Source organism: Heptranchias perlo, chromosome 7 (assembly GCF_035084215.1).
Source record: "Heptranchias perlo isolate sHepPer1 chromosome 7, sHepPer1.hap1, whole genome shotgun sequence".
Classification (NCBI taxonomy): Eukaryota; Metazoa; Chordata; class Chondrichthyes; order Hexanchiformes; family Hexanchidae; genus Heptranchias; species Heptranchias perlo.
In genome coordinates, this window is record NC_090331.1 from 13,265,290 (window position 1) to 13,290,227 (window position 24,938).

The 24,938-nt window shown below is 45.6% G+C and overlaps 1 protein-coding gene across 1 annotated transcript in view; it reads left to right on the forward strand.

The window, feature by feature from the left end:
- LOC137323446 (contactin-associated protein-like 5) overlaps positions 1-24,938 on the forward strand; it is a 630,151-nt gene that overhangs the window by 563,537 nt on the left and 41,676 nt on the right. The window contains exon 25 of the mRNA XM_067986920.1: positions 20,041-20,134. Within this exon, the coding sequence (XP_067843021.1) occupies positions 20,041-20,134 (94 nt within the window). The remainder of the gene's footprint in view (positions 1-20,040; positions 20,135-24,938) is intronic.

A 24,938-nucleotide genomic window follows, 5' to 3' on the forward strand; every position in this document is an offset into this window, starting at 1 on the left:
GCCGCCGATGGTGGAGCGATTAAAATCAGGGGTGCGCAAGTGGCCAGAATTAGGAGAGCGCAGGGATCTCGGAGGCTTGTAGGGATGGAGGAGGTTACAGAGATAGGGAGGGGCGAGGTCATGGAGGGATTTGAAAACAAGGATGAGAATTTTAAAGTCGAGGCGTTCCGGACCGGGAGCCAATGTAGGGCAGCGAGCACAGAGGTGATGGGTGAATGGGAATTCTTGTGAGTTAGGATACAGGCAGCAGCATTTTGGATGAGCTCAAGTTCATCGAGGGTGGAAGATGGGAGGCCAGCCAGGAGAGCATTGGAATAGTCAAGTCTAGAGGTTACAAAGGCATGGATAAGGGATTCAGCAGCAGATGAGCTGAGGCAGGGGTAGAGACGGGTGTTGTTACAGAGGTGGAAGTAGGCGGTCTTGGTGACGGAGTGGATATGTGGTCGGAAGCTCATCTCAGGGTCAAATAGGACGCCAAGGTTGTGAACGGTCTGGTTCAGCCTCAGACAGTGGCCAGGGAGAGGAATGGAGTCGATGGCTAGGGAACGGAGTTTGTGATGGGGACTGAAGGCAATGGCTTCAGTCTTCCCAATACTTGGTTGGAGGAAATTTCTGCTCATCCGGTACTGGGTGTCGGATAAGCAGTGTGACAAATGAGAGAGAGTGGGGAGGTCAAGAGTAGTGGTGGTGAGGTAGAGCTGGGTGTCGTCAGCCTACGTGTGGAACTTGACGTTGTGTTTCTGGATGATGTCGCCGAGGGGCAGCATGTAGATGAGAAATAGGAGGGGCCCAAGGATAGATCCTTGGGAGAATCCAGAGGTAACGGTGCGGGAGTGGGAAGCGAAACCTTTGCAGGTGATTCTCTGACTGTGACTGGATAGATAAGAATGGAACCAGACGAGCGCAGTCCCATCGAGCTGAATGACAGAGGGGAGGAGTTGGAGGAGGATAGTGTGGTCAACCGTGTCAAAGGTTGCAGATAGGTCGAGAGGGATGAGGAGGGATAGTTTACCACGGTCACAGTCACATAGGATGTCATTTGTGACTTTGATAAGGGCTGTTTCAGTACTGTGGCTGGGGCGGAAACCTGATTGGAGAGGTTCAAACATGGAGTTGCGGAAAAGAAGGGCACGGATTTGGGAGGCAAGAACTCATTGATGGACTTTGGAGAGGAAAGGGAGGGAGGAGATGGGGCGGTAGTTTGCAAGGACAGAGGGTTTTTTGTGGAGGGGGGCGATAATGGCAGATTTGAAGGGGAGGGGGACAGTACCTGAGGAGAGGGAACCATTAACAATATCAGCCAACATGGAGACCAGGAAAGGAAGTTAGGAAGTGGTGAGAGTGCTGCCAAATGGGCCAGGGGAGTTGGGAAACCCAACTGGAAGAAGATTGGAGACAACTGAGCCTTGAGGTGATGAAATAAGAGTGATGCAGTGTAAACCAGCACCCCTGTTTATCAGCCATCCTATTGCATGCCTCTCGTCTTCACAGCACTGCTCTCTTCATGATTGACTGAAAATCACATTTTGCAATTTATTGCTTGGTTGACTTCAATATCCCCCTAATGCCCCTGTAGATATATTCTCACCGATGTGTAAACGAAGAAAAGGAGTAAGTGCACGCAAAAAAAAAACTTAGAATTCGCTGGGTTCCTTAATTAAATCAGGTTTAGATGAGTTAAGCGATAAATCATCCAAATTAAATGGAATATGCAGCCTTCTTCAAATCTGTACATCTGAATGAGGTTTGTACGTAATCTGCTGGAGTGAGCTGCACTGTAACACTCTGCGTGGTCCAGTGACTAGAAATAAGGATCACATTGACTTAGTTCCCACTCATCAGCCACTTTACTGGCACCATTCCCCATTTGACAGGCAGGCTATTAGTTGCAGATTCATGCATTCGCGCTACTGCCTAATAGCCATCTGTTGCCTGTAGTGACAGTGCCCTCAGTTAAACGCACTGCACATGGCCTACTGCCTCTAGCACTGTACAGTATAGAACCAGTGCAGAGCCCTGCAATACCCAAAGAGAACTCTTCCCTTAAGGCCTGGCCACTCTCCCCAGTCCACCCTCTATCCTTGGACTCCAGCACTGCGAGCTTTCCTGATACTCCATTCCAACTCAAAATGGTTCAGTGGGTAAAGTAGGGTTGCCAACTCTGGTTGGATGTATTCCTGGAGATTTCATCACATGACCTCTCTCCCATCTCCAACCGCCCTGCCCAGTGAAACAGCACTTTTTTCCCCCATCTCCAACACTTTTACAACTAATAATTGAAAGTGTTTAAAGAAATTTTTTTTAAAAACACCTTTTTTTTAAAAGCTTCATTGATTTTTCTCCCGGTTTGCTCGCTGAATTATCCAGGAGAGTCCAGGACAATCCTGGAGGGTTGGCAACCCAAGGATAATGGTACTGCTGGTGTAATGCTCAGGGATACAGACTGGAAGGCTGCATGTTTAATACCCAGCCTATGCTGAATTATTCGGGCCCCGAAATTTACAGGGAGGTGGGGAGGGCGCGTGTTAGTGGCTGAGAAATCCGGAAATATCGAATTTAACGGCAGGACCTCATTAGAATTTTTTAACTCCATTTCCCGCCAGGCAGCCGGTCAGATTGAGAGGCTGACCAGCTGTTGTGCGGGAATGCCTGCTATACAAGGCCGCAGCAGTGGACCGTAGGGGACAGTCACTGGCAATCGAGAAGATCGGGGGTCGCTGGGGGGCTCAGAGCGCGGCAGTGAAGAGGGAGGAACAGATGGCATGGGTAGGGGGGGAGGGAGAGATCACGAGAGAAAGATCGCAGGGAGAGATCACGGGGGGAGAGAATGTGGGGAGAGAGAGAGATCGCGGGGGGGGAGAGATCGTGGGGTTAAATAGAGATCGCGGGGGGGAGAGATTGTAGGGAGAAATTGAGATCGTGGGGAGAGATTATGGGGGAGAGAACGTGGGGAGAGATAGATCGCGGAGGGGGAAGAGGTTGGAGGCAGAAATAGAGATCGCTGGGAGAGATTATGGAGAGGGGAGAGAACGCGGGGAGAGATGTGGGAAATTAATGTGGAAAATTGCCCAGGTATGTCCTGTCCACAAAAAGCAGGACAAATCCAATCCGGCCAATTACTGCCCCATCAGTCTACTCTCAATCATCAGCAAAGTGATGGAAAGTGTCGTTGACAGTGCTTTCAAGCGGCACTTACTCACCAATAACCTGCTCACCGATGCTTAGTTTGGGTTCCGCCAGGACCACTCAGCTCCAGACCTCATTACAGCCTTGGTCCAAACATGGACAAAAGAGCTGAATTCCAGAGGTGAGGTGAGAGTGACTGCCCTTGACATCAAGGCAGCATTTGACCAAGTGTGGCACCAAGGAGCCCTAGTAAAATTGAAGTCAATGGGAATCGGGGGGAAAACTCTCCAGTGGCTGGAGTCATACCTAGCACAAAGGAAGATGGTAATGGTTGTTGGAGGCCAATCATCTCAGCCCCAGGACATTGCTGCAGGAGTTCCTCAGGGCAGTGTCCTAGGCCCAAACATCTTCATCCTTGGGTGTCACCATTGACCAGAAACTTAACTGGACCAGCCATATAAATACTGTGGCTACAAGAGCAGGTCAGAGGCTGGGTATTCTGCGGCGAGTGACTCACCTCCTGACTCCCCAAAGCCTTTCCACCATCTATAGGGCACAAGTCAGGAGTGTGATGGAATACACTCCAATTGCCTGGATGAGTGCAGCTCCAACAACAGTCAAGAAGCTCGACACCATCCAAGATAAAGCAGCCCGCTTGATTGGCACCCCATCCACCACCCTAAACATTCACTCCCTTCACCACCGGCGCACTGTGGCTGCAGTGTGTACCATCCACAGGATGCACTGCAGCAACTCACCAAGGCTTCTTCGACAGCACCTCCCAAACCCACAACCTCTACCACCTAGAAGGACAAGGGCAGCAGGCACATGGGAACAACACCACCTGCACGTTCCCCTCCGAGTCACACACCATCCCGACTTGGAAATATATCGCCGTTCCTTCATCGTCGCTGGATCAAAATCCTGGAACTCCCTTCCAAACAGCACTGTGGGAGAACCGTCACCACACGGATTGCAGCGGTTCAAGAAGGAGGCTCACCACCACCTTCTCAAGGGCAATTAGGGATGGGCAATAAATGCTGGCCTTGCCAGCGACGCCCACATCCCATGAATGAATTAAAAAAAGATAGAGATCGCAGAGGGGGAAGAGATTGTGGGGAGAGATTATGGTGGGGGAGAGAACGCGGGGAGAGATAGAGATCGCAGAGGGGAGAGATTGTGGAGAGAAATAGAGATCGCGGTGAAGAAATAGAGATCGGGGGGGGGGTGGGGGAAGAGATCGCGGCAGGTTTGGTTGAGGGACCAGGGTGGGGGAAGCATTCCTGCTCCTCCTGGCCCACAAGCAGTGCTGGAAAAGCACTTACCAGCTGGATCCGGCAGCTTCCACCTCCCTTTAGCTGCCTGATTTCCCGAGCCCTGGGAAACCTGGCCTGCAGCCGTCAAATTTAAATGGCTGCCAAAGTCTGAGGAACGCAGCCTCATTTACATATTAAAATCACGGACCCGTCTCTTGAGAGCAGGTTACTCGGCCGTCCCGGAACCCGCCATGGTTATACCGGAAGTTCGCAGCGGGTTGGGGTCAGGTTTCACATTTTTAACAATTTAACCCCCCCCCACCCCCACCCACCGTGGGGGGCGGTTAAAATTGCCCCCCAGATCTCTGCCGGATTTTGAGACACTTTAATGTATCTCAGTGCCCCTGGACAAGGGGTAAAGTAGCAATGTGGTTATTTTACTGGACGAGTACTCCAGAGGTCTTGACTTGTCATCCAGCGAATGTGAGTTCAAATCCCATCATGTCAGTCTGACAATTTGAATTCAGTATCAGTAAAAGTGATCAGGACGCTGTCGCATTGTTGTAAAAATCAAACTGGTTCCTTATTGTCCTTTAGGGAAGGAAACCTGCCATCTTTACCCAGTCTGGCCTATCCATGACACCTGTCCCACACCAACATAGTTGACTCTTAACTGTCTCTGAAGTGGCCTAGCAAGTTATTCAGTTGTATCAAACCACTGCAGCACTGTATCAGCACCTTCACCATGTGAACTGCACCAGTTCAAGAAGAAGTCCCATCATCACCACCACCTACACAGGGCAACTAGAGATAGGCAATAAATGCCGGCCTTGCCAGCCATGCCCATATCCTGAGAATGAATATGGAAAATCGAGAGGGGGGGAAATCAATCAGGCAGGATTGCTTTCCAATGACACCTGATGGATATTATAGGATGCTGGGTGAGGCCAAGATCAAGCTTGGCTGTGGTACCCTTTCACCTACCTGCCAACGCTCACTCTCTATGAAGACACATAACTAAACAGGGGACTCTCGGGGGGGAGGAGCTAAATACGATTAAAATCACTCAGGAGATGGTACTCAGTAAAATAATGGGACTCAAGGCGGATAAATCCCCTGGACCTGATGGCTTCCATCCTAGGGTCTTGAGGGAAGTGGCAGTAGGGATTGTGGATGCTTTGGTGATAGTTTTCCAAAATTCCCTGGACTCAGGAGAGGTCCCGGCAGATTGGAAAACTGCTAATGTAACACCGTTATTTAAAAAGGGTAGTAGGCAGAAGGCTGGAAATTATAGGCCAGTTAGCTTAACATCTGTGGTGGGTAAAATTTTGGAGTCTATTATTAAGGAGACAGTAACGGAACATTTAGATAAGCATAATTTAATAGGACAAAGTCAGCATGGCTTTATGAAGGGGAAGTCATGTCTGACAAATTTGCTTGAGTTCTTCGAGGATATAACGTATAGGGTGGATAAAGGGGAACCAGTGGACATAGTGTATTTAGACTTCCAGAAGGCATTCGACAAGGTGCCACATAAAAGATTATTACTTAAGATAAAAAAATCACGGGATTGGGGGTAATATTCTGGCATGGGTGGAGGATTGGTTATCGAACAGGAAGCAGAGAGTTGGGATAAATGGTTCATTTTCGGACTGGCAACCAGTAACCAGTGGTGTTCCACAGGGGTCGGTGCTGGGTCCCCAACTCTTTACAATCTATATTAACGATTTGGAGGAGGGGACCGAGTGCAACATATCAAAATTTGCAGATGATACAAAGATGGGAGGGAAAGTAGAGAGTGAGGAGGACATAAAAAACCTGCAAGGGGATATAGACAGGCTGGGTGAGTGGGCGGAGATTTGGCAGATGCAATATAATATTGGAAAATGTGAGGTTATGCACTTTGGCAGGAAAAATCAGAGAGCAAGTTATTTTCTTAATGGCGAGAGACTGGAAAGTACTGCAGTACAAAGGGATCTGGGGGTCCTAGTGCAAGAAAATCAAAAAGTTGGTATGCAGGTGCAGCAGGTGATCAAGAAAGCCAACGGAATGTTGGCTTTTATTGCTAGGGGGATAGAATATAAAAACAAGGAGGTATTGCTGCAGTTATATAAGGTATTGGTGAGACCGCACCTGGAATACTGCATACAGTTTTGGTCTCCATACTTAAGAAAAGACATACTTGCTCTCGAGGCAGTACAAAGAAGGTTCACTCGGTTAATCCCGGGGATGAGGGGGCGGACATATGAGGAGAGGTTGAGTAGATTGGGACTCTACTCATTGGAGTTCAGAAGAATGAGAGGCGATCTTATTGAAACATATAAGATTGTGAAGGGTCTTGATCGGGTGGATGCAGTAAGGATGTTCCCAAAGATGGGTGAAACTAGAACTAGGGGGCATAATCTTAGAATAAGGGGCTGCTCTTTCAAAACTGAGATGAGGAGAAACTTCTTCACTCAGAGGGTGGTAGGTCTGTGGAATTTGCTGCCCCAGGAAGCTGTGGAAGCTACATCATTAGATAAATTTAAAACAGAAATAGACAGTTTCCTAGAAGTAAAGGGAATTAGGGGTTATGGGGAGCGGGCAGGAAATTGGACATGAAGCTGAGTTCGGATCGGTCAATGCCCTGTGGGTGGCGGAGAGGGCCCAGGGGCTATGTGGCCGGGTCCTGCTCTGACTTCTTGTGTTCTTTAGATTTGTGGTTGGGATCAGATCAGCCATGATCTTATTGAATGGCGGAGCAGGCTCGAGGGGCCGATTGGCCTACTCCTGCTCCAATTTCTTATGTTCTAATGGTCATTTAGAACCGTAGAAGTTTACAGCACAGAAGGTGACGTGTGTGGTCCATCTTGTCTCTGCTCGCTCTTTGCTAGAGAAATCCAAAACTAATCCCATTGCCCCACTCTTTCCCCATTACCCGGTATCTTCCTCTGTTTCAAAATGTTTATCTGCGGTTTCCTTATTAGACGCAATGGTCTCTGCCTCAGCAATTCCCTTCAGCAAGGAACTCCGTGCTTTTATCAACCCATTGCGTAAAGAACTTTCTTCTAACCTCTGTCCTTACTGTCTTAGTGACAGTTTTAAATTGATGACCACCTCAACACCGACTCCCCAACCAGAGGAAATGTTCATTCCCTGTTCAGTTTTAAAAACCTCAATTAAACCTTCTCTTAGCCTCCTCTGCTGTAGTGGAAATAGTCCCATATGTCAAGTCTCTCCTCATTATGATGGTTTCCCATCCCTGGCATCATCCTACTGAATCGAGGCTGTATGTTCTCCATGGCTTTAATGTCCTTACGATAATGAAGTGTCCAAAACTGCACACATTTCTTTAACTGTGGCCTAATTATTACGTTTTAGAAAGTTGTCATAATCTCTTTACTCTTGTACTCTATGCCTCTGTTTATAAAATCCAAAATGCTATTGGCCTTTTGTTTTATGGCTTCATCGACCTGCACTCACACTATTAGGGAAAGATGCATTTGCAATCCCCAGATCAGGAATGTCCCAGGTTTGATCGCCAACCTGTACTGAGTGAGCTGAATGTCAGCCAGGGCAGCTCTTGGGATTCTATAGTTGGCCTCAGTGCCCTGGGATAAATCAATCAGATTTCCTACTCCAACTCGCAATCCAGTGAAGTATGCTGACATCAAGTTAAGGGAGGATCAGGCTCGGCTTTGATGCCTACCAGAGCCGAACGGGCTGCCGACGCTTGTTATCTGGGCTCGCGCGTAATGGGGTGGTACTGGAGATCAGCCGGCCCCCTGTGGAACCATGTCCCAGCCAGTTCAAGAGCGAGGGGACATGATCTTAAAATTAGAGCTAGTCCCTTCAGTAGCGAAATCAAGTAGCACTTTTTCACACAAAAGGTAGTAGAAATCTGAAACTCTCTTCCCCCAAAAAGCTGTGGATGCTGGGACAATTTGAGCTATCAAGACTGAGGCCGATAGATTATTGTCGGGTAAGGGTATCGAGGGATATGGAGCTAAGGCGGGAAAATGGAGTTCAGGTTCAGATCAGCCCTGATCTAATTGAATGGCGGAGCAGGCCCGAGAGGCTGAATGGCCTACTCCTGTTCCTAATGTTTCCATGTTCCTGTGGATCAGGACAGGAGGAACACTAAGTTAAGGGGGAGAAAACATAAAATTACAAAGCGATATTGATAGATTAGGTGAATGGGCAAAACTGTGGCAAATGGAATTCAATGTAGACAAATGTGAGGTCATCCACTTTGGATCAAAAAAGGATAGAACAGGGTACTTTCTAAATGGTAAAAAATTAGAAACAGTGGATGTCCAAAGGGATCTGGAGGTTCAGGTACATAGATCATTGAAGTGTCATGAACAGGTGCAGAAAATAATTAATAAGGCAAATGGAATGCTGGCCTTTATATCCAGAGGACTGGAGTACAAGGGGGCAGAAGTTATGCTGCAGCTATACAAAACCCTGGTTAGACCGCACCTGGAGTACTGTGAGCAGTTCTGGGCACCGCACCTTCGGAAGGACATATTGGCTTTGGAGGGAGTGCAGCGTAGGTTTACTAGAATGATACCCGGACTTCAAGGATTAAGTTACGAGGAGAGATTACACAAATTGGGGTTGTATTCTCGAGAGTTTTGAAGGTTAAGGGGTGATCTGATCGAAGTTTATAAGATATTAAGGGGAACGGATAGGGTGGATAGAAAGAAACTATTTCCACTGGTTGGGGATTCTAGGAGTAAGGGGCACAGTCTAAAAATTAGAGCCAGACCTTTCAGGAGTGAGATTAGAAAACATTTCTACACACAAAGGGTGGTAGAAGTTTGGAACTCTCCTCCGCAAACGGCAATTGATACGAGCTCAATTGCTAAATTTAAATGTGAGATAGATAGCTTTTTGGCAACCAAAGGTATTAAGGGATATGGGCCAAAGGCAGGTATATGGAGTTAGATCACAGATCAGCTATGATCTTATCAAATGGCGGAGCAGGCACGAGGGGCTGAATGGCCTACTCCTGTTCCTATGTTACTATGTTCCTAAAAAAGATCACAGTTTATTGCCTCCTTAGAGTGACTGGGGGAAAAATTGGATAGTGCCTGTTTTTGGGCGGGGGTAGCACGATCCGCTATTACCCCGCGTCCAATGGTCCCTGTGCAGGCAGGACGAGATTTTTGTCAGGCCAGAGGACTTACCTGCAATCTGCATTGGAAATCAGCATTGAACGAGGAGTCCATGCCATTTGCACTTTCCACCAGCAGGGGTAAGCTCCCATCTCTTAAAGGCAGACTGTCTGTTAGAAATCTCTTAAAGGTATCTGGTACCTGTTATTTGCTGAATATAACGTCCTGCTGTCTGCACAGAGACTGAACGGAGATCAGACATCGCTCACGTAAAGCACAGATGCAGGTCCCATCCCTATTTTTACATACTGATGAGTTATGTTAAAACATTGAATAAAGGTTGTGCACCACTAAATCCCACATCCTCCAATCTGCATGCCAGACCTCACCAATCTGCCGATCTGAGACTCTTTGCACCAAGGCCTCTGCTGATGCACCAGAGGCCTTGGTGCAATAGGTGGATGGAAGGAGGGACATCCTATATCCACGGGGGGAGGGGAGAGCAAGAGTCCCTCCAGACATACACCCAAAAGGTAGTGGGAGGCAGTAGGGGATGAAGTCAATGCCAGGCACACAGCATCATGAACATGGATGCAGAACAGGAAGAAGTTCAATGCTTTGACATGAGTGGTCAAGATGAGTGAGGTCAACTGTCAAGTGGCGTCTCCAACCAACTACACCACTAGCCACATCCATTGTTCCACGCACTACACCCCCCATCACCCACATACCAACAAACTCTTTCCATCAGTACTCAACCCTCTCACCCTTGCACATTACCACCGTTGCAAGCTGCCCACCTACAACTCAAAGGCCACACACACTGGCAGCTATTCAACCATGATAGGCACATCACCCAGACACACGTCCCGCTTTCTTGCAGGAGAAGCTGGCAGACATCAGGAGGCAGCAACTGGCGGTGGCATTTTGCCGCTCGAGCCATTCGGTCAGATCAGGGTGGACCTGTGACCTAACTCCATATACCCACCTTAGCCCCATATCCCTTAATACGCTTGGTTCACAGAAATCTATCAATCTCAGATTTAGAATTCTCAATTGAGCTAGCATCAACTGCCGTTTGCAGAAGACTATTTCAAACTTCTCCCACCCTTTGCGCGTAGAAGCATTTCCTAACTTCACTCCTGCACGTCCTGGCTCTAAATGTTAGGCTATGTCCCCGTGTCCCAGTATTCAAGTGTAGCAGACCTCCAGAAACAGTTACAAATGTCTCGGCAGCCAGAAGCAATAATCCAGCCACTAACCTGTAAATCCTGCATGGTCCCTTTAAATAGTGCCGGTGGGGGGTCCTCCAGCCATTCTAAGACACATTCAGATGGTCGGGGTTAAGATTGTGCGTTGAGTCGAGCGTTAAGTCCCAAAATGGTGTCTATCACTTTAAATCAACGTTGCACACTGATTGAAGCCATTTTCTCCCTACTTTACATGATTCCAGCGTTCGTTATCTGCGCCTGCGCTAACTCCTATACCAAAATGGCGTCTGGCACACGTCACGCTGGAAATGTGTGTGCGGATCCAAGACGCCATCTTGGATGTCGAAGAGGCGCTACACGGCCCAATTTAGCGCCCAATGTGTTTTTATGCTACGGTCAACCCAGCAGTATTGAGTTGAGGCCGTATATATTTTTAAAATTATGGGCTCCTGACCTCACAGTAGCTGATAGTGAAGCTTTTTTTCTATTACAACTCATTGGACAACTATCAGACGGCACCATACACAACAGAAAATGATACCGTGTATTTAGATTTAAATTAGCCAACGTGGCACAAAATAGCATATAATTACTGTAACATAAAGAGGAAGCAATAAAACTACAAGGTCTCAAAGAAAAGAGGATTGATTGAACCCTAACGATAGAGTACATTCTCCCACTCAAACCGGGAGCACGGGCACTTGCCCAGATATTTTGTACTGTTGAGAAATGAGGGTGAAGGGCCAAACAGTACAAGGGAATGAGGTAAATCAGCATTAGGAAAAAGATGGCCAGAAGTGAAGGTGTTGTGGCAGCAGGGAACGATGATGTAAAGAAAGACTTGCACTTATACAGCACTTTTCACAACCTCAGGATGTCCCAAAATGCTTTACATCCAATAAAGTGCTTTTAAAGTGTAGTCACTGTTGTAATAAAGGAAACACAGCAGCCAATTTGCACACAGCAAGGTCCCACAAAAAGCAATGAGTTAATGACCAGATAATCAGTTTTTTTAGTGATGTTGGTTGAGAGATAAATATTGGCCCAGGACACCAGGGAGAACTCCCCTGCTCTTCTTTGAAATAGTGCCAAGGGATTCTTTATATCCACCTGAGAGGACAAATGGGGCACCAGTTTAATGTCTCATCTGAAAGATGGCACCTCTGACAGTGCAGAGATATTCAAAATCATGACGGGTCTAGACAGAGCAGATAGAGAGAAACTGTTCCCATTGGCGGAAGGGTCAAGGACCAGAGGAAATAGATTTAAGGTGATTGGCAAAAGAACCCTAGGTGACATGAGGAAAAACTTTTTTTCACAGTGATTGATTAGGATCTGGAATGCACTGCCCGAGGGGGTGGTGGAGGCAGATTCAATCATGGCCTTCAAAAGGGAATTGGATAAGTACTTGAAAGGAAAAAAATTGCAGGACTACGGGGATAGGTTAGGAAGTGGGACTATCGGGATTGCTCTTGCATAGAGCCGGCACGATGGGCCGAATGGCCTCCTTCTGCACTGTATCCTTTCTATGATTCTATGACAGAGAGAGAGGGAGTCAGAGAGAGAGTGATGGAGGGAGAGAGAGAGACGGAGGGAGATGGAGAGGAAAGATGGAGAGAAAGACGGAGAGAGAGACAGAGATCGCAAGATAAAAACTGCTGTGAATTAAATAAAGGCAGAACTTGCATTTGTATAGCTCCCTTATGTCCCAAAGCGCTCCACAACCACTGTTCAGGTGATGTCGGTTGAAGGGAAAAGTTGGCCCGGATACCGGGAGAACTCCCCTGCTCTTCTTTCAATATTGTCATAATGCCATGCGATGTGTTATGGCAGATGGAGAAGGTTGAGAGGAGACTTAATTGAGGTATTCAAAATCATGAAGGGTCTAGGCAGAGTAGATAGAGAGAAACTGTTCCCATTGGCGGAAGGGTCAAGAACCAGAGGAAATAGATTTAGCCAAAAGGCAGCATCTCTGACAGTGCAGCACTCCCTCAGTACCGCACTGTGGTGTCAGCCTAGATTATTTGCTCAAGCCTCTGGAATGGGGCTTGAACCCACTGTCCTCTCTTGCCCAAAGCCTCTCACATCCAACAGTCCCAATGGCCCAGCTCCACTGGCTCCCTCTGCTCTCAGCGTATCGAGCTCAAAGTCCTAATTTTTTTAAAATCCCACTACAGTCTCAACCCACTTTCGCAGAGCAAACTTTTCCAGCCCCTATTCTCCAGTCCATGTCCATTGACTCTGAATTACTGCCTGTCGCCAGTTCTCCCCTTAGAGGCGAGTCTTTCCGTCACCAACCTTCTGCTCTTTGGCAACCCCTCTCGAAACCACTCCGGATCTCTGCCTCTCTCCCTTCAAAATCCTCTTAAATATCTGTCTCTGATGGTGCCTTTGACGCCACTCTTCCTCCTCCCTTAGTCATGCCCAGGGTCTTGCAAGGTGCTCTGAGACATTCTTACATGTTGACGGGCACTGTATAAATGTTTAATTGTAGTTGAAGCAATTGGTTCATGCCAACCTTCGGCTTTTAAAGCCTGTAGATTGTGAGAAGCAGGGAAGAAGAAACAAGAACTTGCATTTATATAGCGCCTTTCCTGACCTCAGGACATCCCAAAGTGCTTCACAACCAATGAAGTACTTTTGAAGTGTAGTCACTCTTGTAACCTAGGAAACACGGCAGCCAATTTTCGCACAGCAATTTCCACAACAGCAATGTGATAATGACCAGATCATCTGTTTTAGTGATGTTGGTTGAGGGATGAATATTGGCCAGGAGACCAGGAAAAAATCCGTGTTCTTCTTCGATTAGTACCAAGGGATCTTTTACTTCCACTTGAGTGGGCAGATAGGGCCTCGGTTTAACATCTCACATGAAAGATGGCACCACCAACAGTGCAGCACTCCACTGGCGTGTAAAGCCGAGATTTGCTCAATGCTCAAGTCTCTGGCAACGGGGACTTGAACCCACGACCTTATGACGTAGAGGTGAGAGTGCGACCGTCTGAGCCACAACTGATACCCTATTGGCAGGGAAGACAAGGAGGGAAAGATTTGTACAGTTTTAAGCACCTGGTAAAGAATGAGTTACGGTCAGGGGCCATATTAGCTCCCAGCCCGTGACCCTGCACTCCTGCGACCTGCGTCACAATCAAGTTGACGTTGTGAACTATCAACCTATACATTATAAATCACCGTTATGGAGTGTGCGGCTCACTAGATTTAGACACAGCCATTTATGAACCTTCCAACTCACGCTCTTTTTGAGATGGCGCTGAACAATCAATCACTTCATTTAAAATACAATTACTTCTCTCGTTATTTCATTTACCACTAGATTTTTGTACCAAACGGACTATGTGAAAGGCTTGTGACCCCCCCTCCCCCGCCAAAGATTAAATCAATCCCAGATTCCCAGCAAATTGGCTACAGCTCGTGCCTTTAACATTTGCCTGAGCATTCACCTTCATTAATATACAAGAGATACCTCATAAAATTCCCTCAGGTTGGATAGTCTACGATAATGTGCAAGAAGCCAGTCGGACTCTGTGCGGCTGCATGATCGCAAACTCAATGCCTAGACTGCCACCTTCAGGTGGGGCACTGTATCTTCAGATTGAAGGTATTTTTGTCACAAAGTCCCATCAACAACCCAGAAGAGGTGGGAATAAGTTAACCTTGAATGTGTCATTTACACAGCCATTTTCACGTATCTTTAACTTATTAATTACACCACAACGACAACTTGCAGTTACTACATTAATGTAGTAAAATGCCCCAAGGCACTTCACAAAGTGTAATCAGACAAAAAATTGACACTGAGCCAAAGAAGGAGACATTAGGAAAGCTTCGTCAAAGCAGTCTTAAGGACTATCTTAAAGAAGGAGGGTGATGTGGGGAAGCGGAGAGGTTTAGTGATGGAATTCCAAAGCGTAGAGCTTAGACGGCTGAAGGCACGGCTGCCAATGGTGGGGTGAAGGAAATCGGGGATGCACAAGAGGCCAGAACTGGAAGAACGCAGAGTTCTCGGAAGGTAGTAGGGCCGGAGAAGGTTACAGAGCTAGAGAAATATTAATGCAAACGTTTTTTTTCTACTTCATCCATCATTCCGATTGTTCTCTGTAAACCAAAATGGATGATTTCTGATATGTGTGGAAATCCCACACTAGCTTCTGTTGATCGTAGTGATGGGGACTTGCTGTCCTTGCAGCCTTGTGGGCTGAATCAGTGACTGAACACCTCCGAGCACCACTCTAACTAACAGAGATAAGCTGAGTATATGAAGGGGGAGGGCGAGTACTTTTTGTTCAAACTTCTGCCAATTTTTATCGAAGGTTTCTGGGATTCGGGTGACGTTAGCAAGGGCACATTTATTACACGTCCCTAGTTACTGTGAGAAGGTGGGAAGGAGCCATCTTTGGGATCCGCTGCAGTCCTTGCGGTTACAGAGCTCTTTGCTTTTTGGTTGCGATACAGAGACTCGCGTTGAATCTGCATCCCTGCTAGGCCGCTCATGTGATGGCGCTTATGGGGAGTGTGACTTAGGAACATAAGAAATAGGAGCAAGAATGGGCCATACGGCCCCTCGAGCCTACTCCGCCATTTAATAAGATCATGGCTGATCTTCGACCTCAACTCCACTTTCCCACCCGATCCCCATATCCCTTGATTCCCCTAGAGTCCAAAAATCTATCCATCTCAGTCCTGAATATACTCAATGACTCAGCATCCACAGCCCTCTGGGGAGAGACTTCACTGCAACCAGCAGGGGGCGTGATTTTTGCCCAATGGCAGATCCCAGGAAACCACGCTATTGGCTGGAAGACCTCAAAATTATGAAAGGTTTCGATAGAGTAAGTAAGGAGAAATTGTTTCTACTGGCAGGAGGGTCGGTAACCAGTGGACACAGATTTAAGGTAATTGGCAAATAAAGACTGAGGGGAGGTGAGGAGAAACTTTTTTACACAGCGAGTTGTTGTGATCTGGAATGCACGGCCTGGAAGGATGGAAGAAGCAAATTCAATAGTAACTTTAAAAAGGGAATTGGATAAATACTTGAAAAGGAAAAATTTGCAGGGCTATAGGGAAAGAGCAGGGTGTGGGACTAATTGGGTAGCTCTTTCAAAGAGCCAGCACCGGATACAATGCCAGCGATACTGTGGATTCTTAGGGCATTGTGGCTTGTGGTGTATGTTATGTCCCCCAACTGTCACACCCCTGCTGTTTACAATAAAACCGCTCTGGGCGTTCCCCATAATGGACACCGCTCGAGCGGCCTAGCAGGGAGGGCAGGGACTCCAGTCAAAGATCATGTCAGCAGGAAAATTGACTACTTTTTTTTTAAAAAATCAAGAAATAAGTTTGTTACTTCCTTCTCCAAAAAGGAGGGAGTACTTTGATTCAAAAAGTACCCTCTCTAGAGTTTCTTTCCATTTAAATCATATATATATATATATATATAAAGCCCTACCTTCCCTCATTGCTTCACTCCAATCCCCCATTCAATTAATATGAAGTTGACAGGATTTTTCTTTGTCTATTAGTTAAACTTTCCTGTTGCTGGAAGTGTGGGCTGTTTACTAGTTTTCTATACTTTAGCTATGTATTTGTTTTCAATTATAATTTCTTATCAAGATTTGGGCCTCTCTGGCAAAGCTGTATTTTTATTGCCCATCCCTAATTTGCCTCTGAAGGTGGTGATGGTCCTTCTCCTTGAACTGCTGTAGCCCCTTGTGCTGTTGTTGCTCCCACGATGGCGTTGGTAGGGCATTAGACGATTATGACACAGGGACGCTGAAGGAACGGCGGTGTATGTTCAAGTCAGGATAGTGGGCGACTTGGAAGGGAACTTGGAGGTGATGGTATTCCCATGATCTTGGATGTTTCAATTATAATTTCTTGATAAGAAATTATAATTGAAACATGCACATCCAATCCTTAGTAGAAGCCACCGCTGATATGTGTGGGCTGATAAACACCCCCCCAGTGTTGTCAGGTCCCACACAGCTTGTTAACAGTGCAGCTCTTCATACACGAATGGGCCTAGTCGAAAAAATTAAGCATTGTGTAGGAAATCCAAAACTTGGCCCAGCAGCAAATTGGCCCTTAGATACTCACCAAGCCTACTTTGACAGGACCTCCCAGCCCTCCCCACCTCTGCTACCAAGAAGGAGAAGAGCCGCAAGATCATGGGAACTTGGAGGTGATGGTATTCCCATGATCTTGCGTGTCTAAAAGTCAGTTTTTAAAAATTGACTGTTTATGGTTGCGATTCGTTTAGTATTGGAGTAGCACTCCAAAAGATTTACCGCCCTCACTGCTTCCTCCTTCCCACTATCTTCAGGCTTTTAAGAGCAAACCTCCAAATCCCCACTTCCTGATTTAGCTTGTCTTCCTGTTGTTACTCTTTTCAATCTAATATGAGCTCTCAGCTCCTCATCTTAGTTATTTAATGAGGCCAGTGTTCCAGGTTATTCCACCAGGTTTAGGTAACAAGAGTGAGAGAGCCTGAGCAAGAGGAGGAACCTTCATATGTTTATGATGTAAAGTCCCTCGAGTCTCGGGAGGGTTTGCTTGATGTTTAAGGATCCAGTAAAAGAATGGTGAGCTGTGCAGATAAGTGGGCCCCTATTTCTCTCTGTGTCTTAACGCACCTCTAGCCTACTCCCGATGAATTGCCCCACTGGTTTAAATGTGCCAAGTGAAGATTTATTTTTTTGGTTGTGGGTATGGGGGTAGGGTTACCAACTCTGGTTGGGCATATTCCTGGAGGTTTCATCACATGACCTCCCGCCTCCAAAACGCCCTGCCCCCACACTCCCGCCATTGGTCGCCCGACGTGTCTGTACTCCGCCTTCCCACGCCAATCGGAAAGTGAATGGACTCTTCATTATCCAATTGGATGAATCTTCACTGTCAGTCAACAGACTTTATTCCCATGTCTGATATTTTTATAACTAATAAACAAAAGTCTTCAAAGAAAATGAATAAAAACACAATTTTTTTAATGCCCCTTATGATTTTTCTCCTGGGTTTTGCTCGCAGCAGTGTCCAGGAGATTAGCCTTTAATTCCTGGAGACTCCAGGGCAAACCTGGAGGGTTGGGGGATGTTTCGTTGCAGCAAAAAATTATTAAGGCCTAGAAAGACCATGATGTCCTTATAATCTGGAAAGCCTGGTCAAAGGCAAGGATTTCTAATTAAACTTCCTAACGAGGCAACATTTCCCATTTGCTTGCCCATCAGCGTTGGTTCCCCTCTCTTGTAGGAAGTGTTCATTGTAATTCCACCCCCCCCAACAAAGATAAGGGTGCTGGGCAGCTTTGCACTGGCACGTGAATCGTCAGCACCCTCTGGTGGTCCAGACCCTTAACAACACCAGGAGATGACAACTGCCAAAAAGAAAATGTGTACACAAGCATTGACAGGATTGAAAACCGCTGTTAAGGGGCTGCCTCTGCAGCAGATTGGGATGGGGAGCTGAATCAGATGGTTACTGAACGCAAACTGCTGTGAGCAGCTGTTACCATTGTGTGGATCAACAGATATGGAATTAGAAGCACAATTACCAGTCAATAGTTTGATGAATGATTTCACTTAACTGCAAAGGTCATTTTAAACATCCAAACCGAAAGCATTTCAGATTGTAAAGAGACCTATAATTTTTTTTTAAATAATCAAGAAAGAGCAGCCCTTGAATAAGTTATTTATTTTCAATTATTTATGAATTTACTTGCTCCCCCCTCCTCTCCTTCTGGAGTCTTGTTCCACAGACGCTGCTAATATCTGATACCTCGTCCAGGTGGTTATTTTTCATCTGTGAGACGAGGCAGCGAGTGTCAGCAGGCTATTCGATCATTGAGGCATCACAACTGAGCCTGCTCTTACCCTCAACCGATGTCTACACACGCATACCTACGTTTACACACACGCACACTTACTCTCTCACACATGCACACTTACACTCACACATACTCACACACATTCATACTCACACTCACACATGCACACTTATACGCTCACATGTGCACTTACACTCACATATACTCACACACATTCACACTTACATGCACACTTACTCATACACTCATTTACACACACATGCACACTTACATGTGCACTGACTCACACACTCACATGCACACATTCACACACACACTCATGCACACTTACACTCATGCAAACACTTACACACACTCACGTGCACACTTACTCACACACACTCACATGCACACTTACACACACTGATGCTCTCACACACACTCACATGCGCACTTACTCACATGCACACTTACTTACACACACACTCACATTCCAGCCAGTGTTGCTGTATAATGATCAGGAGTGACCTGTACAGGAGCCTCAGCTTTTCTCTATATTTATCAATGTCTTAGATGAAGGAACAGAGAGCTGTATATCTAAATTTGCTGTTGACACTAAGTTAATTGGCTCAATAAATAGTGTAGATGGGAGAAAAAGTTACATAGGGGCATTGATAGATTAATTGAGTGAGCAAAACTGTGACAGATGAAGTTCAGTGTGGGGAACATAGGAACAGGAGTAGGCCATGCAGCCCCTTGAGCCTGTTCTGCTATTCAATTAGATTATGGCTGATCTCTTCCTCAACTCCATTTACGCGACTTTAATCCATATCCCTTGATAACCTTACCTAAGAAAAATCTGTCGATCTCAGTATTGAAAATTCCAATTGTCCTAGGATCCACAGCCTTTTGGGGGAGAGAATTCCAGACCGCTACTGCCCTTTGTGTGGAAAAATGCTTCTTGATTTCACTCTTGAATGACCTGACTCTAATTTTAAGATGATGTCCCCTCGTTCTTGATGCCCCCCCACCAGAGGAAATAGTTTCTCTGTATCTACCCTATTGAATCCTTTTATCATTTTAAGCACCTCGATCAGATCAGCCCTCAATCTTCTATACTCAAGGGAATACAAGCCAAGTTTATGCAACCTGTCCTCATAATTTAACCCTCAAAGTATCATTCTGAATGTATGTGGAATGGCTGCCAAGTCGGCCTACATGCAGTAATCACTATACTTCAAAATGATTTATTGTTTATGAGTGCTTTGGGTTGTTTCTGATATAAAAACAAGCAGCGATAAATAAAAGCAGAAATCCCCTTAAAGTATTTGCAATTCAATTGTTTGTGAGATGTCGGTCTGACAGAGCTCTTAAATAGACCTAAACAGAGTTGCCTTGGGTCTTCTTTCTATCCAATGTACAAGGGATGTTGTTAGATGAATGGAAGTGTCACTCTTTACATCAGTCCAGGCGCACATTGTATCTCATCTCCGTGTGATCTTTAACACATTTCACCATTTCATTCTTTGCAGGTTGATCAGCGCCTGGCACTAAGGTTCAATCTGTCATCAGGCAGTGACGCAGAGTTCAACGGCATGAGAACCCTGGTCTTGGGCAAGATTATGGGTAAGGACTCCTTTGTCCCTTATGTTTTTAATCTATTTCATTACATTGGGCGAACATTCAGCACAGTTATTGATAGATAGATAAGTAATTATTGAAATATAATGTTGGAAAAGAGGTCTAATGGACTTAGGATCGCCAACTCTGGTTGGACCTATTCCTGAAGGTTTCATCATATGACCTCCTGCCTCCAAGTTCCCCACCCCCCCTGGCTCCCACCATTGGTCGCCCAACATGTATCCTCTCAGCACACCGCCATCCCGTGGCCAACTGGAAACTGAAAAAACTTTTTAGTACCCAATCGGATGATTCTTGACTGTCAGTGAAACCGGCTTTTTTCCCCATCTCCAATATTTTTATAACTAATAAACATAAATGTTAAAAGAAAATGAAAAAGAACACATTTTTTTCCATACCTGTATGATTTTTCTCCAAGGTTGTTTGCATCAGTGTCCTGGAGATTAATTGTCAATTCCTGGAGACTCCAGGCCAATCCTGGAGGGTTGGCGACCATAAATGGGCTCACTGGTGTGTGCAGCCCCTCTAAAAACCTGTTTCAATCCACTTCAGGTAAAGGAGCTGAAAGACTCTTTTTGTGATTGCTGTTGAGAATCACAGCTAAAATAAGTTCTTAATCTAGCACTCAGTGAGCATTACTGCCCAGAACCTAGCAACCAACAGAACAACTGGTGCTTGTGAAGCATTGGATTACAGTATTCATGGGCAGGCCCTCGTAGCATGCTTGTTTTCATCTGTCTAGTAGTTTAAACATTCAAGCCAAGCACATGCACACAAACTCACACGGGTGCATCCACACGCACACCTACAATCATAGAACCGGACAGCACAGAAGGAGGTCATTTGACCCATCTTGCATGTGCTCTTTGAAAGAGCTATCCAATTAGTCCCACTCCCCGCTCTTTCCACGTACCCCTGCAAATTTTTCCTTTTCAAGTATTTATCCAATTCCCTTTTGAAAGTTACTGTTGAATTTGCCTTCTGGCAGCGCATTCCAGATCATAACAACTCGCTGCGTAAAATAAATTCTCCTCATCTCCCCTCTGGTTCTTTTGCCAATTACCTTAAATCTGTGTCCTCTGGCTACCTTTTGCCAGTGGAAACGGTTTCTCCTTATTTACTCTATCAAAACTCCTCATAATTTTGAACACCGCTATTAAATCGCCCCTTAACCATCTCTGCTCTAAGGAGAACAATCCCAGATTCGCTTGTTTCTCCCCATAACTGAAGTCCTTCATCCCAAGTACCATTCTAGTAAAGAAACTAGAAACCTCAAGAAACTCCAGCTGGATTTACCTGAAGGATTGATTGCGAGTCGTCAACTGCAGCTCTCCCGATGACTCTGTGAGTAGCCGAGCCATGTGGACCAAGAAGGTTCCAGGTGTAAAACCTGATCTGCACTGAGTTAACTGATCCCAGCCTGAGTGATGGTAGGTGGGAGAAAATCAATCCGACTTGCCATGCCCTGATTGCTACCCGGTGACCCCTGCTGGAGATGCTTGTGTGTGGGCACAGGTGACAACATGGTTAACCTCCGCTGTGATACCTCATCGCGATCAAAGAGCTCACATGAACAAAGGCCACTGGAGTGAGGTATCAGAGGACGGACAGCAGTGGGCAATACACCTGCTAACTGAACCATTGGGAGAGCTCACTGTAAATATGGTAAGCTGAATAATTGTAGCACTATTCGAGAATGGTCCATGACCCCAACAGAAATCACGGCGGTGAGGGAGGAACTTACACTCATGGTGATAGTGTAAAACCCACAAAAGCCCTCAGCTGCCCTTTAAACACCTCGATGCAAGTCAACGGAAAGAAAAATGGGGAGAGGTGTTCAACGGATGGCCGAGCCTATATCGCCCACTTTACACTATCGCCAGAAGTCAAAACTACCCCCACTGTCTTCAAGAAAGGAGGAAACTGGCAAGAAATCTTTTCAGAAAGAGTTTGCCACATAGGGCTAATAGATATGAACCTGTGCAAAGTAATTGGAAAGTAGAAATGGGTAGATTCCTGATTGAACAGAGACTCAGGGGATATGGGAGTGACACTAAGGCAGGAAAATGCACTAGAGGCTGTGGAATTGGGCCATATAGACCAGGGCGGGGCCCGATTCAGTGCATGTTCTCGCTGAGTTAGCCGATCTCAGATCCACACCGGGCACCTCTGAGTTCAGGACATCAGGGAAGCTTGTGGTAAATGATTTTAAGTAAACTAATTTTAGCACTGTTTAGCAAAACCCAATGAGCATGAAATTTGATTTGCTGCTAAAACCCCACATTAACTTTTAATATAAATTATGTTCAACCAAAGCAGGTGACTGTTGTGCAATAGAACTTTTTTTAAAATTATTAATGATTTTGGAATTTTTAATCGCGAGGTCAAGAAAGAGATGTTGTCTACTTGTTGAATATTCATGAGGAAGCTGTACAGTACCTTTTCAGTTTTGTACAAACCATAAGTTAATTTCTGTCCTTCAAAAAAAAAGATTTGCATTTATATAGCGCCTTTCATAACGTCAGGATGTCCCAAAGCGCTTTACAGCCAATTAAGTACTTTTTGCAGTGTAGTCATTGTTATAATGTAGGAAACGCAGCAACCAAGTTGCACACAGCAAGGTCCCACAAACAGCAATGTGATAATGACCAGATAGTCTGTTTTAGTGATGTTGGTTGAAGGATAAATATTGGCCCAGGACACCGGGAGTGACTCCCCTGCTCTTCTTCAAAATAGTGCCATGGGATCTTTTACCTCTACCTGAGAGAACAGACAGGGCCTTAGTTTAACATCTCATATTGAAAGAAGGCACCTCTGACAGTGCAGCACTCCCTCAGTATTGCACTGGAGTGTTAACCTAGATTTTGTGCTCAAGTCTCTGGACTGAGACTTGAACCCACAACCTTTTGACTCAGAGGTAAGAGTACTACCACTGAGCCATGGTTGACACATGGCCAACCAACCTAAGTGAGTTGGTTGGCCTACTACTCCCCTGCACACCTGCAAGTACAGACAGCCTCTCAGTGCCATTACCAACACCATCTGTATTCCCATTGTACAACCCTAGCCCTGGGACACTTGAGTTCTTCAGATGAACCTGTTGAACAGGGCACAGAATGCCCCCGATGGTTTAGAGGGTGAATAAGAGGGTGCGGTACTGATTCATCATGGCTATGGTCAATTCTTGGTGTATGATACGTTAGCTGATTTCCACTGGGGCATCAGTTGGTTGGCCTCAGTGTCTCTAGACTTCAGAAGAAGAAAAAAATAGCTAGAGTTACTGATATCCAGTGACCCTTTGTCGCAGTTTGGAATTGATTGGCGATTTTTCCACAGAAAGGATTTGGGGGAAAAAAAAGTTACTTTTAAAGTTGGGGTTTCAAAAGCATAGTGTATCCAGGCAAGTTAGGCTGAGACGATAGATAGTTAAGATGCCAATGAGCTCGCTGTGATGTTATTTCCTCATAAACTATTTATAAGCAATTTGTTAGCCTGATTTAGCAATTGGAAAACATCTCACAACCATTGTATTAGAAAGTCTTTGTTTTTTTTTAACTGTGAACAAAGAGATGGAAGGTAGAGGCTGCGGAGATACTAGCGCAGGCTTTTAAAGGGAAACCTGCGAGGGCTTTCGCTGAGACCAAGAGGTTAGAAATACTGAAGGAGCACTTAGAAGTCATCTTGCTTAAGTCATGTAAGATGACCCACTGATGTAGGGAAGTGTGGTGTCTTCTTTATTTTGTACCATCATGCAGAGTTAAGTTGTACTGTTCAAGTTAAGTGAGTCCAATCGTAACAGCATTACGTATGTTCACCAGACTGTGGGGGAAAGGGAATTGATTCGTATACAGACTCATATCACTAAGTGTTTGTTTAGTGTGCCTTCAGAGACTTGGAAGAAGTCTATTTGTGAAAGACGTGAATATAACTATATCACATATTTCCTTGAGTTGCACTCTTGTGCAAAGGACAGTGTAAATTAACTCCCATTAGAGTAAGATGCTCAGACTGATTACAGGACAAATTGATGAAACTGAACCCTGAAAAAGTAAAGTGGACCTGAATTTTTATCATCCCTGCTGGAAAACACAGGCGTACGGGCGTCAAGCGAGGACAGCCCTGTACATTTAGTAAAACTAAAACTAGAACCTGGCAAAAATCATACATTTCCACCAATTGGCTGTGACGCATTTTGGACACCTTGAGGACATGATAAGGCACAGCATAAAGATAAGTTCTTTCTATTAGCTAACACTTTGGGACAAAATTGCTGTTTTTATTATTTTAAGGAATCATTGTAACCAGTCCATGGTTTGGTTAAGATATGAAACTCAGGAACTTGATCTGAACTGGTTAACCAAAGCATTAAAAATGGAACAGAGAGCCATATCTATTCCTTACAGAATCATACACAGACATGGTATGTAATTAGCAGGAATGGAACTCTTACAGTGGTTCATTCTGGATTCTGAAACGTGATACACTGGAGCGATACATTAATGGAGAGCAGGAGCAACCTATTGCCCGCTAGCTGTCTAGAGGTGTTATTGACTAAGTGGCAATGCTCTGCAGGTAAAAGTTAATTAACATTTTGATGAATTTACAATTAAGTAGTTACACCCCATGAATAATTGAAAGCAGCATTTGTCGTCAGTGCATTTTGAAATAAATTACCAGCCATGGACGCTGGATTCAGCATCGATAAATAAAGAGATGAAGGAGGGAGTGACAAACTCTGTGTTATTTACACTTATACTAACATGGCATTGCTAGCAGTGAGTCAGAGGAG